Source organism: Anoplophora glabripennis, unplaced genomic scaffold (assembly GCF_000390285.2).
Source record: "Anoplophora glabripennis isolate ALB-LARVAE unplaced genomic scaffold, Agla_2.0 scaffold5, whole genome shotgun sequence".
NCBI classification, from domain to species: domain Eukaryota; kingdom Metazoa; phylum Arthropoda; class Insecta; order Coleoptera; family Cerambycidae; genus Anoplophora; species Anoplophora glabripennis.
In genome coordinates this window covers 2856886-2869644 of record NW_019416525.1, presented here as the reverse complement: position 1 = coordinate 2869644, position 12759 = coordinate 2856886, and the positions used below count along the sequence as shown (strand labels likewise).

At 34.7% G+C, this 12759-nt stretch overlaps 1 protein-coding gene across 1 annotated transcript in view; it reads right to left on the bottom strand.

Moving 5' to 3' along the window:
- The window catches only part of LOC108906749 (probable G-protein coupled receptor CG31760), a 188825-nt gene continuing 176066 nt past the window's right edge, over nt 1-12759 (bottom strand). The window contains exons 10-11 of the mRNA XM_018710103.1: nt 981-1086; nt 1-657 (exon numbers count right to left, since the gene is read on the bottom strand). Coding sequence (XP_018565619.1) covers nt 1-657; nt 981-1086 — 763 coding nt within the window. The remainder of the gene's footprint in view (nt 658-980; nt 1087-12759) is intronic.

The following is a 12759-nucleotide window of genomic DNA, read 5'->3' as shown; positions in this document are numbered from 1 at the left end:
TTAAACAGTTATTTCATCTGTAAATCGACTCTTATCATCTAGATTAATAACAATAGAATGAGTTCTGGCATGTCCGGACATGAGGTACCTTCCGTTGCTGTCCCCAGCGTTCTTCCCGTCCTTATTCTTTACCTCTGTGGAGGGATATGTCGAGCCCGAAGCACACTCCTCCGGAATGTTGGTTTCTTTGGTTTCCTTAGCACCGCCGGCCGTCTCGCCGTTGGCCTTTGGCTCGGCGGCGAATGAGACACTCTGTCTTTTGATTTTCACCGGTGAGACATCGTCGGTGCTCGGATCCGCCATCACCCCGAGACTGCTGCTGGACTTGATCGGGTTCTGTGAATTCTCTGCCTGCACGTTGTCGTGTGTCCTCGCCGCGTCTTGCATGGCAATTATTTTGGACGCCAAGTGGCGGTTCCCCATTCTCATGTTCCTCTCCCTGAGGACCTCCAGTTGAGTGTAGACCCTCAGGAATTCCTCCTGGACGTCTTGCTCGTTGTACTTCGAGTAGAGGAAGTCCTGGCCTCCTATAGCCGAGTTGACGCTGTAGTGGATGTTCTCTGTACGCGTTTTGCTCATGAATTTGGACGAGGGGGTCTTGGACACCATGCCGGAGCCCTCGTCGCTGCGACCCTTATTCTTGAAAACCATGAACACCTGAACAGAAAGAGCTGGTACAGTTATATGCCTCGAAAGTGCGTTAAAATAAATGCACGTGGCGTAATTTTAGGCGGGGGTAATTTATTTTAAATAAATAGTTGATTTTTAATCTGTCATGGAAAATAATTTAGTAAAAATAGATTGCTTTTGCATGACGTAAAATTACTGATTAAATTATATTAAAACAATGTGACGTGTATCTTCTTAAATGTCCAAAAAGTTTTTTTGGCGCTCTACGTGGGGCACAAACATGTTTCTTGAACGAAATGAAGACTATTACGTTTAAAAGTATACGAAAGACAGTATGAGGTGTGACTTACCTTACTTCCAAATATTAAGCAGAGGAGCAGGGTGACGGTGAGCTGGGTGTGACAGAAAAATATGATGTACATCAAGTCGGGATTCGCTGGTTTCTGCAGGAACAGCCTGTAAAAAAAACATGAATTATTAATTAGAAGTTAAAAGTGAGCTTTTTTCTTTTCGGGTTTATCTCTAATCTGGCCTTAATTAAACTCCAAAATTAGTTGATTAGCTTTATTTAAAAGACGTCTGGCAATTATCTCTTACACCCACTATTAAGGCGGTAGAACGAAATCCACATTATACTTAATAAGCATGAATTGTACGGAGCAATATGGTTCCTTTGTCTAATTAAATATATTTATTCGAACAAGATGTAGCAATTACTGCGTCTGACTTGTTCGTTTCAGCAAATTTGCGTTGAAAGCAATACCTTAATTCCTCATAATTAAAAGAAATACAGACCTACCACTGCTTGCCGTATTTCATAAAAACGAGACACAAAATATTTTCGTTTGGTTAATACAAATTGACGTTAAAAATAGTTGTCTGTACTTTTCATGCGACATATGTTATCCGTCGTATTTTTGCCTCCTGATCACGAATCCGGCGTCAGAATTGAGCTATCACATCACAGGAATTTCCTAACCTCAAAAAACAGGTCAAAAATAGCAATAATTCCCGAAAAAGTGCTAGGAAAAACACAACATTTTTTTTTCTGTATTCAAATGTTCATTTATATGGTTAAGACCCCGCTGAACGTGAATCCGTGGTCAGAATTGATGGTTCTTTTTCTAGCCTAAAAAACGAGTCAATTAAGGTCAGATATCACGAATTTTTAAAAAATTACAGATTCGCGCCAAATTTGGTGTCCGGGGGTTTTCGGGGTCGCTGATCACGGATCCGAGGTCAATTTTGCAAAATTCAAGATGACGGATCCAAGATGGCCGACCAAATTTTCTAAAAATAACACATACGCGTCAAATTTGGTATACGGGGATTTTCTGGGTCGCTGATTACGATTCTGAGATCAGATTTACAAAATTCTAAAAATTTAATCAATTACCTATGTACTTTAAGAAGGTTAAAACATGATTGGGTACTCAGGTTATAAAGTAAACAAAAGTATTACAAAAATTTAAAAATTTGTTCGGACATCTTGGATCCGCCTTCTCGAATTTTGCAAAATTGACCTCGGATCCGTGATCAGCGACCCCGAAAAGCCCCGAATACCAAATTTGACGCGAATCTGTTACTTTTTGAAAATTCGTGATATCTGACCTTAATTGACTTGTTTTTTTTAGGTTAGAAAAAGAACCATCAATTCTGACCGCGGATTCACGTTCACCATATAAATGAACATTTGGATATAGAAAAAAATTTTTTTTTGTATTTTTCCTAGCACTCGTGAATTTTTGGTATTTTTGACCTGTTTTTTGAGGTTAGGAAATTCCTGTGATGTGATAGCTCAATTCTGACGCCGGATTCGTGATCAGGAGGTAAAAATACTACGGATAACATATGTCGCATAAAAAGTACAGACAACTTTTTTTTTTGTGAGACTGTGTAATTGTGTCGCGTCAGTTTCACAAAACTCATTTTTTTCTGGTATCCATCAGACCTCGGATGAAAAATATGACTTCTGCCAGGCTCTGTTGTCACACAAGATTTAAATTCTGCGCCACCCACGGCGCGAGATAAAACTAATCCATCGGCTTCAAAAGTAAACATAAACTTCTAGCCATTCCGTATAAGAAGCTTGTTAAAATTTGCAGGAATAGAGGTACACCTTGGAACATCTGCTTCAGCTTTGAATATCAATATTTTGTCCTGCGTCATACCCGTCGATCCCTTTTGTCTAACTTTCCAAGGCTGCGAAGACGCTAGACTTCTTGGTAAATAATTTTTAACATATACGTTTGTCATCCCTCCGCAAACTAAATCCGAACTCTCGTTTTAATGTGGCGTACTTTCCGGGAGATTTATGCTTCCCTCTGTCCTTTGCATTCCAAGCTGCAGCACAGTGAGTTAAAGTTTGGTATGCAAAATATGCTGGTTTTTAAAATGATATACATGCTGCGTTGTGTAGCTACAATATTCAGTCAGCCCGGAATATATATTCCTCACTGTCGCCATAATTCATTGCGGCAAATAGTCGACGTTCCCATTAAATTTCATAGATAATTGCGTTTCAACTGATAAGTAACTGCGCACAAACGTTGTGACATTCAATATTTCAAAATTATGTATGCTAATAACTACTAAATCATATTTCCCTTAATAACCGTTGGTTTTAGTCAAACCAGATTTTTTTATTGTCTAATAGTAGGTTCATCCCTCTGTAAATGGGAATGACGCATAAAGTGGTACTTTAATTGACATCCAACGTTATCTATTACCAGAATAGTAACCCTATAAAACAATGAAACTGGACAGTATCCCTTAAACTTTTTGCAAAGAAATTTTGAGTTGGCCGAGTTAATTTTTATGTTTCAAAAATCATTACTGACAATGCTTAAGGTTAGTTATGTGGTTAATTATAGAAAATAAGACACAAGGTGTCTCAGAAAAGTTTCAGTAAATATTCAGACAAATTTCAAGGTTAAATCAAGGTGAAATTGAAAATATTAAATGGAACACCTAATTTTTTTGGTAGAAATCGATAAAAACCAAACGGATAATATTTCCTGTATGTCCTTGGAGGTCAAAATATTTTTTATCTGAATAACTCGACAAAAATATTTCAAGCAAATCTCGTAGGATTTTGAATGACAGAGCAGTGGAAGTCGCGGTTTACTTTACTTCCGAGGGCTCACCTCTAAGGAGCCCTAAGTGGCTTATCTCAGTTATCTCTCGGAATATACAGGAAATTGGGGGCATATTAAATTTTAAATCATCATTTATTTTGTCGTAGCTGTTTTGATTCAGCCAAGTTTACATCATTAAATATTAATACACTTCGTTTAAATTATCGGGTATAGGCACCCGTATTTTGTGATTTTTGCCGGTAAAAGTGTTTTATTTCATGTTTTTTCCAAACAAATTTAGTGTTTAAAAAAAACGTAAACAAAATCAAATTTCGTTGCACTTTGTGCCACCTTATAATAAGTACACGGATATGAATATCAGTTATTTAAAGGCCTTAAAGACATTTATTTCTTCGCATATTAAGCGTTGTTAGATACTGAAGTTGTTAAAGCGCGTAGTCTATGCTTAAAATCTAGTATATTTCAGAAATTTTCTACCTAAAACACAAAGAGAGCGAATATGACAGAGAAAGGGTAATATTTCATTTTTTATACTTGGCAAATTCCCTGAATTATATTTTACACACGATTTTGTGCCAAACCATCCGTAATTTTAGTATAAAAAATACCTTTCAAGTGAAGGAAAGCGTTCAAAAAAATAAATATCTAATAAATATATATATATATTTTTTATCACAATAAAATTATCATATTTGGAGCCGAGAGAACCCAACTTTTGACAGGGCAAACGACAAAAATAGTGTCATTACAGTGCGATGTGTGAAAGATGATTTATTAAACAACTTTGAACACGGCGGGTGATAAACAAAAAGCGGGTTTATTTCATGGTAGAACATAATACGTAAATGATCCTAAAACAGGCTTAATATTTTAAGAAAACGGCACCCGTGGGAATCGAACTCAATACTTTATCGTGGAAGTTATGATACCCTTTCCGCAAATGCGTTCAAACTTCCCCTAGTCTGTGATTATTACGAAAAGGTATATCTGTGTGAGATTCTTGTTTCTAATCGGAAGTCCCAGTTCTCAGTTATTTTTATATTTATACGGGTTGAGTCAGCATTACATTAAAATAGAAATGGAAATTTTCGCGTTTGCTTGTATGATGGAAACCGTTGAACTAACCCATAAGTCTCCAACTACAATGATATGCCCTGATGTTAATGATCCAATAAATCCTCAACATAAGTAGTGGCGCATTCCACAAGTAACGAAACCAATAACGTCCCAAATAATTTATCGCGTTTAGGAGCCTGCTTTCTACCACATGGGACCGTTAATGGTGCTTGATTACAGATATTACTGCAGTTTCCAATGTGCAGTACTTCATAGCTACAAATGACAGTACATTGTTCCCCATATTAAAAGCGGGAGATCATTCTGAATGTCAAACTCCAAGATTTCTCACCAATACAGAGTGTTCAAACACATGCTAAAGGTTTATATTTTGAGAAAATACAGATTTAAAATATCAGTGACTTGAAACCTTAGTGTCGACGACACCTTATGCGTCACAGCTGACAATAATCTCGGCAGAGAAAACTTGGGCAAACGAAAAAGAAAGAGTTCGCAATGTTGCGAACCCGAGGGAAGTTTTAATGAAGACAGCAATATATATTTCCATGACGAAAGTTCTCCAGATTTTAAATAATTTAATGTAGAATAATTACGACCACGGTTATAAGCCGTATTACTGATTAACCACGAAATATTTCTCCCAGAGATGTCTGAATAGGCAAAAACTTCTTAAAAGCTAGCGAAAACCTCTCAGACAAAATTAATTTGTAGGTACCATTCCCAACTTACTAATTATTTTGTAACAACTCAAGTTAATGTTTCTGATTACAAAGTCTTTTGATTTATATTCGTTATTTTAAGGATATTCGGTGTAATTACGAAAACTAACTGCAAAGTCTACTTAGATCTGGTTTGAATAGCGAAGGCGACAGTCTGCGAGAGCTCGCGAAAAATTTAAAATTGGCAAACGCGTTAGGCGAACCTCAGTAGGAAATCCCGGAAAGATAAATAAGAAGGCGTCATTGGCGTTGGCAATACTGCAGAATGGAACATCTCATCGCCTGAGGAGAGACATAAATTGTACGTAATGTTGTTAAAGCAATAATACATCAGCTATATTCCCAAATTCGAAATGGTTTATGCTTAGATTTACATAAGATTGTACAAATTCCTCAAAATAAAGCCAACAGCTCCCTCACTTCATTTGACACGCTTAAGTCTAACACAGGGCGTTGAGAATTACATTGAATACCAATTTAGAGTTTTATTCAAAATTTTCAGCTATGCAAACTGTCATTCATGTTCATTTACACACCACATCAAACTAATGACCAGTAGTTTAGGTTTAATAAATAGGTAGATGAAAAACAAAGCATCATTACTGAGAAATATTTTGTGAAACTTTAATATAATTAGGTTCCTTTGTTGATCATCAATGTTGTTAATTTGAAACTGAAGTATGTGGGAGGAAGTCTAAAGTTAAGTAATTATTAATTAATATGTTCGGATATCCAAACGGCTTCGCTCGGTAACTTCATACAGTGGAACCAGACCTTTAAATTTGTAGTTCTTTCTGTGCCGCAATAAAATTGCGGAATGAAATGAAAATGTAATGCTTCCTTTACTATTTTTAAATCCATTTTATTGAAATTAATTTGCTCCGCTGTTTATTCCCTCTAAATATTCCTTTATGTAGGAAGTACAGTGAGAGAACGAACAAATTAAAAATAAACAAAATTAATATAAATTTCACTCATGTTCACAAAAAAATTAATATTATTATTTGAAACTAACAAGTGTATTTAATTTTTGTTGGTTTAAAATATTTTCAGAACCATATTTGCCTTAAAGGGCATATTTCGCCACCCCCTTAATTTTAGACGCCACTGTCTAAAATTTTGAAATATTTCTAATTATTAGATTCAAAACATAACAGTAATAATCAGTTTCAAATTACATTACCCTGTTTAAAAAAATTTCGGATGTGTCTGGAATGAAACGACTTCCAAGGGCTCACATATAAGGAGCCCTAACTACCTTCGTAGGTATATTTTTCCATCTTTCCCCACAATCTTATCCCAAATATGGTAGGTGGGTAAGTCGAAGTATTTAACTTTTTTGTCGTGTTTTGTAAGGAATAGAATAAAAAAATTATTTAACAAAATCGACTCGATTTTTCCGGATAAGTTCTCCGCCCTGTATTTCGTTGTTATAAACAAGTAAAATATAATTGTGGCGATAAACGTATTGGCAATTTTATTGTAACTGCTTTGAGGGTAGATCCGAAACGAAGGACATTTCCCAGAGCAATTTATCTGTCGCTGATTATTCACCCGACGCTGGCGACACGTACAAGAGCCCCCTTTTGATCTTGACACAAATTTCATTTGTGTCTGTCAGTGGTCACAAGTAGGTATAAGGTTACATTTGCAACCTGCTTGCTTATTCGACCTTTGCCAGTCGACGTTTGAATTTGTATACGGATTAATTTATCGACGTTTCGTATTTTTTGCCAACATCAAAGTTAAAGTAGAAATAGTTTCTTCAAAGGAACAACGAGAGTCGATAATATCCTTACTAAAAGGCAAGTAAATTATTATAATTTTTTTTCTAGGACACATAAAGGAATACGATCTAGGAAAATTGTCGTTACCCTTAAAAAATTAATATAAAATCTGAATATTTTCGCAAATTCATGTTTGTAATACTTCTTTCAGTGTGGAAGTTCGTTTATTTAATATTTCATTGTTTGTTTGAGTGGCGGGGCTGTTAATTAAATAATTGTGTCTGGTAATGTCACAAATAAATAATTTCTTGCGGTACACATTTTTTTCATCAGATGTATCCCGAAATCAGGTTTTATACTTTTGCCAAAGAAAACTTCTAGTTTAAGACACTTACAAACTTCGTTAATATTTAACTCTCTAATCAATGTTGGTTATCTTAGTCTGCTGGAATTCTGTTAAAAATTTCATGCCCTTTCGAAGCTTCAGATTTTCTTTGTAATGGAGATAAATTTTCTTTGTTTCCTAATTTTGTATATTGGAGTGTCATTCTTAAATAATTTTAAAAACAGAAACAAAACAGAAATTATTTATAAGACACTTGGATTTTTGACGATTATACACCTCATTAGTGTACTGTTTTGGAGAACTTGATTTTGTGCCGTGTTGCATTACATGAATAAAATCGGTTTATACGATGAAAACTTTAAAATCAACTTATACTTTTTTCTATTTGTAACATAAATACGCGCAAAAGTTTATCACGAAATACAGAAAGTAAAAAGTTTTATATGAGGTTGATGGGGATGTTTCTTTAAAATTTGTCAAGTCAAATATTAGGTTAGAAACTTTCCCCCCGATTTTTGCACTTGAATGTCTATATTTTAAATATGCAGATTTTTTTAAAGATGGTTTTTACAATGATCTAATTTCGCTTCCCAAAAGTGCCTGCCGATTACTTGGGTAAACATATCAGAGCGTGGATTTTACTCAGAGAGGTAAACTACAACTTATGTGAAGTCATATCGTATATTTGAGCTTTCAAAAACAGATGTTAAATGAAACAGTGTAAATAGATGTACCTAACATTTCCCTTACGTTCCACGCTTTGAGCTAGTTATTATTCTAGAATAATTGGTGCAATGCCAGCCATATTGGCTTTAAAAAGATCAAAGCTGTTGGTACGAAGTTTTCTTCTTAGAGCGAATTTTCTAGTATACCTTTTTTTAAAAGAAAATATAGCGACTTTATATGGAAAGCTACACGTTTCTAACTGAAATTGATTGCTTATTGAACTCGATTTGAAATGTAAAAGCTGAGTCACATCAGCATTGCTCATATGAGAATACTTCTCAGGCCACTTTGAGGCTATACTTATTTCGTTAGAAATTGACGTTAATTAAAGGAGATTATGGACAGCGGTCTCAGAGTTGCAAAATTATTAAATCCCTTATAATCCGCGTGCTACAATTCTTTGCACGTAAGGGAGAATGGGCATGTTGGGTCGAATAATATAGGAAGGTGCGATAGGACTGCTGCCAACATCATACCCAGAAAATTGAACAAGTTTGAAACCGCGATGAATAAGTTTCGCAATATAACTTCACAGGAAGGAGCCATTTTATAATTTAATGGTGTACCGTGATCGTGGTTGTCTAAGTTTAAGGCAATTTTTTCTTTAATTCTTTCATATATTCATGTTAGATAGGTACTAATACTAGTTCCAAAATCTACTAATATAGCTTAATAATAGCCTAGATTCAAAACTTTCCTAAGATTTATTGAAAAAATTATTGTCATAACAAATTTAAATTCTCAGAATAGAAAATATAAAACAATTGTCCCTTTTATCATTTCACTCTATACAATATGCATAAACATCTCACATAACTGATCTAGTCTTCCGAGAATCTGTAAAAAGTAGAGTGGGTGGGGAGTCGTCACTCCCCCCGACCCCTCAGTATTCAATTAGTTGTTGTTGGGTTGGGACCGTATGTTTCTCGATGTTTCACATACATTTAAATTGTGAATTTTACTTTAACTTTGTGTTAGTTGTGTTACTGTGCTGTTCTGTGTTGTGTTGTATTGTGTATGTGTTTGTCAGTGCTTAAAATCAGTTTGTTTTGAAGTGATAGGGAACCGGTGGTGACGCTGAGGATGAAGCACACAAATTTATGGGTAGCTGGTCGCTGTAATAAGTAGTGAGTACCTATTTTTCGTAAAGATGTTGCTAAATACGACTTCAAATGTGAAAACATTGACTCATAGTTCATTACAGCATGTATACCTTCATTTTTAAATCGGTTACTTAACTTTTGACAGTTGCGTTTGTTTAAATCACAGTTTAAACGCTGTAAAACTCACAAAACACGTTTTCGAATATGGTATCTTATCATTCCAATGTCAAATTGAATTGTTTAAAGCAATTTCGAATATTCGTAAGTGTTCTTGAGTTGTTCTCTTGATTTCGGCAGTCCTAGCGTGAAGCTGCCGGCGCTTGCTCAGTTACAGCGCGTTGCAACTTATTTCCAACGCCGTCTAAAAAGCGTATAGGCAACTCGTTTTTTGGAACATTGCTAATTACTTTTTTGTCGACGCAGTTATATTTTATTTCATATTTACAATCCGATATTTTTTAATTGTAATTATTTCCATACAGTTCCAATGGTTTTGCCTATCATATTCTATTTTTTGATAAAAAATTGGAAGCCAAAACGTCGGGGAAATAATTTGGATGGGATGTATGTATTAATTATAAATGTGGAGGGTTCTACGTTCTCGTTGTTGAGTACCTATGTATCAGCGTAGCAATAGCGAACAATAATTAGGTACTAGGTATTATATTTGCCTTCGGTAATATTAATTTAATTTAATTAATTAAACTTTCAGGCAGTTGAGTTTGATAATCATGTGATGTTAACGACATAACTTTTTATTATCACTGTGCAGGTATTTATTAATCTTTTACAATAGTCAGCGTAAATATTTTCTCGTTTCATAGACCAGAGCGGATCAGTTTTAAAGTGGATGTGACAAGGGGCAAGAAAATTTTTCTGGATTACCTTCAGTACAACTCACATAATAAAAGTGTAGATCCCTAGATCTGGGCGAGGTCCGGAACATTTCAAAATTTTAAAAAATACCTATTTTATGTGAGTTTTTTTACTTATTATCTTGGAACCTATGCATTTTGGAAGAATATTGAAGAGGAAAAAAGTTTTAGAATTGAATTTTGCACAATATAATGGAAGTTGAAAATGTTTAAATTTATTACCGATGTGGCAAAATGGCAATAATTGATGAAAAAAAGGCAAAATAATCAAGTTTTTTGGATAATTTTTTTTAAATATTTTAATTGTTCCGAGGGCGTCCTAATTTTGGGAAAAAATACTTTAGAGTATAATAAAACTACACACCAAATTTCATTAAAATCGGTTCAATAGTTTTCGCAAAATAATTTTCTCCAAATTGCATTGGTTCCAAGATATAAGTAAAAAACTCGGATAAAATAGGTATTTTTAAAATTTTTTAAACATATTTGCAATTTTGAAAATGTTCCGGACCTCGCCCAGATCTAGGGATCTACACTTTTATTATGCGAGTTCTACTGAAGGTATTCCAGAAAAAATTAGCTTGCCTCCTCTTATACCCAAGAAGTGGGATATTTCTACAGATCCGCCCTGGTCTATCAGTTTTGTGACCTTACTTTTGCAAAAAATCTGTTCCTCTTGAAAAACTGAAGTTATATTTAATTAAATACAATTGTCAAGTTATTTCACGTTTAAAAAATTGTACTGTGAAGACATTTATAAAAGATAAATGTCTATAATTATATATATGTGTCATTTTATAGATTAAACAGGAATTTTAAAAAAGATTTCATTCGCGTACTTACAATGAAAAAGTAGACATTAAGAAAGTCTTACTTCGGTATTTCTATGCAATAAATAGCACCTTTTCGTACTGACAGGTATTTTTTAACTGAAAATTAGTACAGGAAATTTAATTTTAAAGCGGTTCACGGAATGTAGTTTACCAAATAAACAAAGTATATTGTTTTTGAGATTGTTTTGAAATTCTGCATGCACTTGATAGATGCTCGAGATACGCCAAATTTCATCCGGTATCTGGTATTTTGCAGATAGTTCTGATCAAATTTAATTAGGTTATTAGTTTCCAGGGAACTGAAATTCCTGATTAATACAGACGACTAAAGCAGTCACTTCTATAATATACTGTAAATTAAACGTTACACGATATTACTATTGTCTCACTTTCTATCGGTAGGTATAATAATTATCCAGTTGAGTCGTGGAGTGTGGGTATAAACACAAAGTGAATTTTTACACCGAACAAAGATATATTATTTAATAAAGTTGCCGAGATCCATAAGTTGCCAGGATTAGGCAGATTTATAGCCCCAATTTAAATGTAGGCGTTTGAATTTAAACTACTTTATACAGGGTCGGAAAGTCCCCATGGTTCATCGGCCGTAAGAAGTGGATCTTATTTGTGGAAGGGCGAAATGGGCGGTGACTATTAGACGTCTTCATTATAGCTATATTTCTCTATCGCACGGATTTCTATGACTTTCTTTATCGCTCTCACGTAACGGCCGATGAACCATGGGGACTTTCCGACCCTGTATAGCGAGAAAATTACGATGGAACTGATTGATGGTGTAATTATTAGTTTTTTTGCAGTTTGAAAGAGATATAGCAAATTATGAGTAAAATTATGTTTTTATATGCAGTCATTTACGTAAATTGGTTAGAATTTAATGCCTCTTCAAAGATTTTTGATATCCTAAAGATCCCGCAGAAACGCTTTTTGCGCGCGTCGGATGCTGCTGCCGGCACGACGCTGGTCTTTATGCAGAAATAAATTACTTTTCCGCATAAAACTCGGCGCGTAAATCCGGACAGTAATCATAATATACGATAACAACAATATTATTAAGCTAAATGTGGCGTTTTTAGGAATAGAACTCCTTTTTTTTATTTCGGAATCCGAACTCCGAACGATCCCATAAATCTTCCAGCCCGCAAGTCCCAACAATAAAACACGCACAATAAGTGTCTAATCAAAAAGAATATGGGTTAAAAAATGCTACGTAACGGCAACGCGTGCTATTTTGCGGGTACGCCCACTGGTGACATGAAAAGACGACGAATTCGGAATTGCATAAAAGGGAGGGACTCTAATCGAATTCTTAACGCGGCGATATTCAGTTTCTGTCAAAAAAAAAAATCGGTCTGCCTAATATTATATCGTATAAAATTCACAATGGGGGGAAAATTTGCCCAGGACGTTGTAATCTCGACTCGTACAATGTTAGAACGTAAAAAGGTCCACGATTAAGTCCTTAATCCTTAAATAATTAGTACCGCGTAAGGTAAGGTAGGGATATATTTATTAACTCGTGTTTTAACCCAGATGTTTGAGTTGCAGCTTTTCTTAATAATAATAAAATTAATACAGCATTAAAATTATATTTTATATAAAAGATA